Source organism: Choloepus didactylus, chromosome 13 (genome assembly GCF_015220235.1).
Source record: "Choloepus didactylus isolate mChoDid1 chromosome 13, mChoDid1.pri, whole genome shotgun sequence".
In the NCBI taxonomy this organism is placed as follows: domain Eukaryota; kingdom Metazoa; phylum Chordata; class Mammalia; order Pilosa; family Megalonychidae; genus Choloepus; species Choloepus didactylus.
The window spans coordinates 66,652,077-66,657,218 of NC_051319.1; the positions used below are offsets into that span (position 1 = coordinate 66,652,077).

A 5,142-nucleotide genomic window follows, 5' to 3' on the forward strand; every position below is an offset into this window, starting at 1 on the left:
GCAAATTCAGATTTCAGAAAACTTGAGGTTATAGAAATAAACAGTGTATTTTCCCCACCGAGAATATGTTAGTTTCATTTCATGCCTTGAGGTGATTTTTGGCAAATTTCTTTCTATGGTAGCAGGGACTTCTTAATTTTCAAATTTCCTGCTCGTTCCATGTGAATAATATAGGAATACCAAGGCTAGAAATGAGGGCAAAGGATCTTTCTTCAATGTCAAACAGTTAGATGCTTTACATTTGGTGTCTTTTCAAGTCCCCAAAAGAGTTTTCACAGTAATCTTCACTGAAGATCAATGGGTAAACTCACCTACATGAAATCACACAGCTATTAACTGGCAAAGTAGAATCTAAATCTAAGTCTGATTCCAGAATTGGTCTTTTCTACCACACTATGCTACCCACCAAGCCCCTGATGGGTTTGGGGGGATTTGGCCAGATCTCAGTATAAAGAGGTAGACTATTTGAGGGTGATGGTTGATCATGGTTTGTGGGTGATAAAAATGTGTGCTTTCCTGACTTAAAAATGGAAGGCTCTTGGCCATATTACTGTGAGAATGAAGGCCATTCTCAGCAACCAGACTGTCAACATTCTAGAAAATGTTGGTGTCATGCTGAAGGGAGACACAATTATTGTGAAGGGCCACAGAAGAACATTGCAGGGGGACTTCAATCGCATCAATGTAGAGCTCATTCTCCTTGGAAAGAAAAAGAAGAGGCTTCAAGTTGGGAAACGGTGAGCAGAAAGAAAGGAGCTGGCCACAGTTAGCACTATCTGTAGTCATGTACAGAACAGGATCAAGGATGTTATAAGATGAGCTCTGTAAATGCTCACTCTGTCAACATCATTATCCAGGAGAGTGGGTCTCTGGTTGATCCAAAATTTCTTTGGTGAAGAATACATCTGCGGGGTTCGGATGAGGCCAGGTGTTACTTGTTCAGTATCTCAAACCCAGAAAGATGAATTAATTCTTGAAAGAAATGACATTGAACTTGTATCAAATTTAGCTGCTTTGATTCAGCAAGACAAAACAGTTAAAAAGAGGGAAATCAGAAAAATTTTGGATGACATCTATGTTTCTGGAAAAGGAACAGTTTAGCAGAGTGATGAATAAAATCTAAGAGTTGTCCAGTTATGGAAACAAGATGCCAGACCTTTCTGTGATATTTTAAAGATGTAATAAAATTTGTCTGTTGAAAAAAAAATAAAGAAGGAATTTGAGCATGAAGGCATAAGTTAAGTGAATTCTTGATAGGAACTTTAGCTCTTTATGCTCAGGAGTTTTGTTTTTGTAATCAATCCATAAAGAAGTAAATTGATAAGCATGGATGATATGTTATAAACCATAAATCTTATTACTTACTTTGTTAACAGAACTGCAGGTGATCATGTGATTTTTGCTTTCTTTCTTTTACCTCAGGGAAACACTTTGGTTTTGTAGGGTTGTGCTTTCCACTACAAGGTAGTTGTTCTCTGCCTCACTCTCTTTTACTGCCCCCCCATCATTCTTGACCTTCTCTTTTAACAGACATCCTTAAATCTGGCTAGAGATGAAAGCAACACTGGCAGCAGGCTGTTGAAGATAATGAGGAGATACAGAGAAGATGGAAATGATAAACTTGATAGGCATGATTGTCCAACAAAGCTGTGACTGCTTTTTAAATTATTATAGAGTATAAAAATTCATAAAAAGTAGAGTAATATATATATATGTAAAATGGAACTTTAAAAAATATACATTCCTTTTGATCAGAAATCATTTTTTAGAAAAATATCTTCAAAGAAGATAGTAAGTCACATAATTTTACCACTTTTAGACAACACCTTTAAGATTGTGGTGTACTGCAGAATTTTATCACTTCATTGAGAGCAAAGATCTATTATCTATTATCCTTGTAGCTCTGTCCTTTGAATGCTCATTCTTCTCTTTGCTTACATTTACCTCCTCTCAGGGTCAATGGAAACATGATCTGTGGAGGCACTAAAGTGGGTTAGCTTTCCTCCTATACTAGCAATCCAAACCCAATGCCTTTACATGGTTCAAGCCTGTAAGGAAACAAGTTGATAACAAAATGCTGCACCCCCTAAAAGTAGCCTCCAATGGTACCTCTGGAGTTGGAAGCTTGGAAGTTTATAATTTACTCTTGTTTTTTTTTCTTAAACTTTTTGATTTGAAATAATTTCAAATTTATAGGCAGTTGTAAAAATAATAACAAAACAAATACAGAGAACTCCAACTCCCCCCACCCAAATACCCAGATCCACCAATTGTAATATTTTGCCACATTTGCCATATCATTCTATCTATCCATCCACCTCTCTCTCTTTATTTCTATCTACCTACCTACCTACCTACCTATAACATTTTCTGAACATTTGAAAGTAGGTTGTAGGTTGTATACCTCATGTTCCAGAACACAAAATACTCACATGTACATTTCCTAAGAACAAGAATACTCACTTATATACTCACCTTAGGTGCAGCCATCAAGTTCAAGTAATTAAACCTTGATAGAAAGCTTGTAGTCTACATTACAATTTTTTTCTTAAGTTCCCTTGAGTCTTTTCTCCTCCATTATTGCACCCCAGGTTTCATTTTTGAGGGCAGACACTGAGAAAATGGAAGGTATATAGGGGACTGACCCTAATACCAGCTCTGGGCTTGAAAACCCTGGTCTTCCATTCACCTCCTTTCCTGTGCCTGTAGAGACCTGAAATCTCTCCCCAGCCTGTTGATGTAGCTGCTGCTGCCAGGCTGAATGGTCAGATTTATACTTAATGACCTTTAACCTCTTGTAAAAATTGGAATTCATAGTAACTAAGAAAGCAGAGGAAATGTTAGAAATGGGGAAAGATTCTGTCAGTGGGCATTCAAATACATGTATTAATGGTGAAAATAGGTTTGCTTTTCAGTTCACGTTAATTCCCAAAGCTACAAAAACAAATCCTTTTGCTGATTATTGTATATTGGATTAATTTTTCATAATTATAATCTATTAAACACATTTTTTTGTATCACCTAGTGTCCCTATCCTCTATTTACTTAAGCAAGATCTATTTTAATACATAAATAAAAAAAAAGTTACTCTAGTACAGAGCAACATTCCATTTCCTAACTCCAGGAATTTTTTTGAAGGTTGATTTTTACTTATTTATTTTTTACTTCAATTTGTTTTTAATGAGTAATTCAATCATAGGGTTCAAATATCAGAATGGTATAAAAAGTGATCTTTTGAGAAATCATATTCCCACCCTTGTCCTCATGGGCTGGTTTCTGACCACGTAGGCCCAATAGCTAATCTCCTTTTATTTGTTTCTTATATTTGGTTTGTTTTTGGTTAATAAACAAATATAAAGCATATTATATATGTATAGACTGTATACATGTGTGTGTTACTTAAACACAACTACAAATTCATTGTGTATGTGTGTATATGTATATATAGATATCTATATATATACACACATAGACATTTAAGATGATTTAAGCTAGGCATTTCTTGAAGGAATATCAATATTAGGTTCATTAACTAAAGGTAGCATACTCTATATGCTTTTAATGTAAATTTGCCTTTCCACTTATTATATTCTGGAGATCTTGCTATAATAATACAATCTTTCAGCCTGTTTTTTGTAAAATAACTGCATAGAGTTCTATTAAGAAGATATACCATAATTTAATCAGTCCCTTACTGGCAAGTACTTGGAAGTTTTCTACTCTATTGCATGTCAAATTATACTATGAAGAATAACTTGGTACATAGGCCATTTTGTTTTTGTGTAGAATAAATTTCCAGAAGTGGGATTACAGAGTCAAAAGATAAATGCATTTGTGATAAGGCAGATATTGACAACTTGCCCTCTATAGTTGGCAGAATAATTACAGCTCAAAGATGTCCATGTCCTAATCTTCAGATCCTGTGAAAATGTTACCTTATCTAGAAAACGGAACTCTGAAGATGTGATTAGGATTCAGGACCTTGAAATGGGGAGATCATCCTGTATTATCTGGGTGGGCCAATGCAATCCAACAGGCCCTTAAAAGGGAAGAACAAGACAGAAGAATAAGGAAGAGAGATGTTGCAGGGGAAAGATTCGATCCACCACTGCTATCTCTGAGAATTGAAGAAGTTGGCCAGGAGCCCAAGAATGTAGGCAGACTCCAGGGGATGGGAACGGGCCACAGCTGTCTCTCCCAAGAAACTGAATTCTGCCAACAACCTGTGTGAGCAAGGAGACAAAGAAATCGATTCTCCCCTAGAGACTCCTGTGCTGCCTATGCCTTGATTTTAGCCCAGTGAGGCTGTGTGGGCTTTCTAACCTATAGACCTGTAAGAAAATGAACTGGTCTTGTTTTAAGCATCTAAAATTATGGTTATTTATTACAGCAGCAATAGAAAAAGAAAACACTTTCTATTGGACTTAAACCATATTGTACTCTCATCAGCAATTGACAAGATTGTTTCCTCTAGTCTTCACTAATGGAATGTGTTGCCTGACTTTGGGAATTTGCCAGTCTGATAGGTGAGAAAAGAGCACCTTGGTGTAATTTTAATTTACATTTCTTTCATTATGAATGAGCTTTAACATCTTTACAATTCTATTTATTTATTCATGTTTGTTGTCCGTATTTATATTGAGCTGCTGGTCTTTTTCTAATCATGTTCTAAGGGTCCTTTATATATTCAGAGGATGAGCCCTTTATATGTGATATGAATTACATATAAATTTTTTCCAATTTATTCATTTTCCATGTGAGTTTACAGATGAGCATAGGCCTCTAGTTTCTATGAATTTTTCACTAGTTTTTTCTAGGTCTCTGGGTAACATGAGCTTAAAATACACGAACAGAATATATTTTTAAGGGAAGAAATAAAAAAGGGAAAGAGAAAAACAAAAAATGTTGAATAAGCTCTTTCTTGCTTCACCTTCAACCTAGATCATTCTTTTCACAGCTCCTTTCTAATCACATGACCTTTAGTTTACAAGGAACTTTCCATTGCAGAATGACTATCATCAAAAAAAAAAAATAATTTTGAACTTAAAATATCATGGTTACAGCAAGTACAGAATTTTGTAGCAGATTCTTCAATTAAAACTTGCATTCTTAGATTAAAGGTTTTCTGAGAACCCAAAGCAC

At 35.4% G+C, this 5,142-nt stretch overlaps 1 protein-coding gene across 1 annotated transcript; it reads left to right on the forward strand.

Moving 5' to 3' along the window:
- The first annotated feature begins 558 nt into the window (after nt 1-558).
- LOC119507739 (60S ribosomal protein L9-like) lies at nt 559-1,101 on the forward strand. The gene is made up of 2 exons (XM_037800907.1): nt 559-737; nt 858-1,101. Exons 1-2 carry the CDS (start codon nt 559-561, stop codon nt 1,099-1,101), a joined length of 423 nt encoding a protein of 140 aa, XP_037656835.1.
- Nucleotides 1,102-5,142: the final 4,041 nt, after the last annotated feature.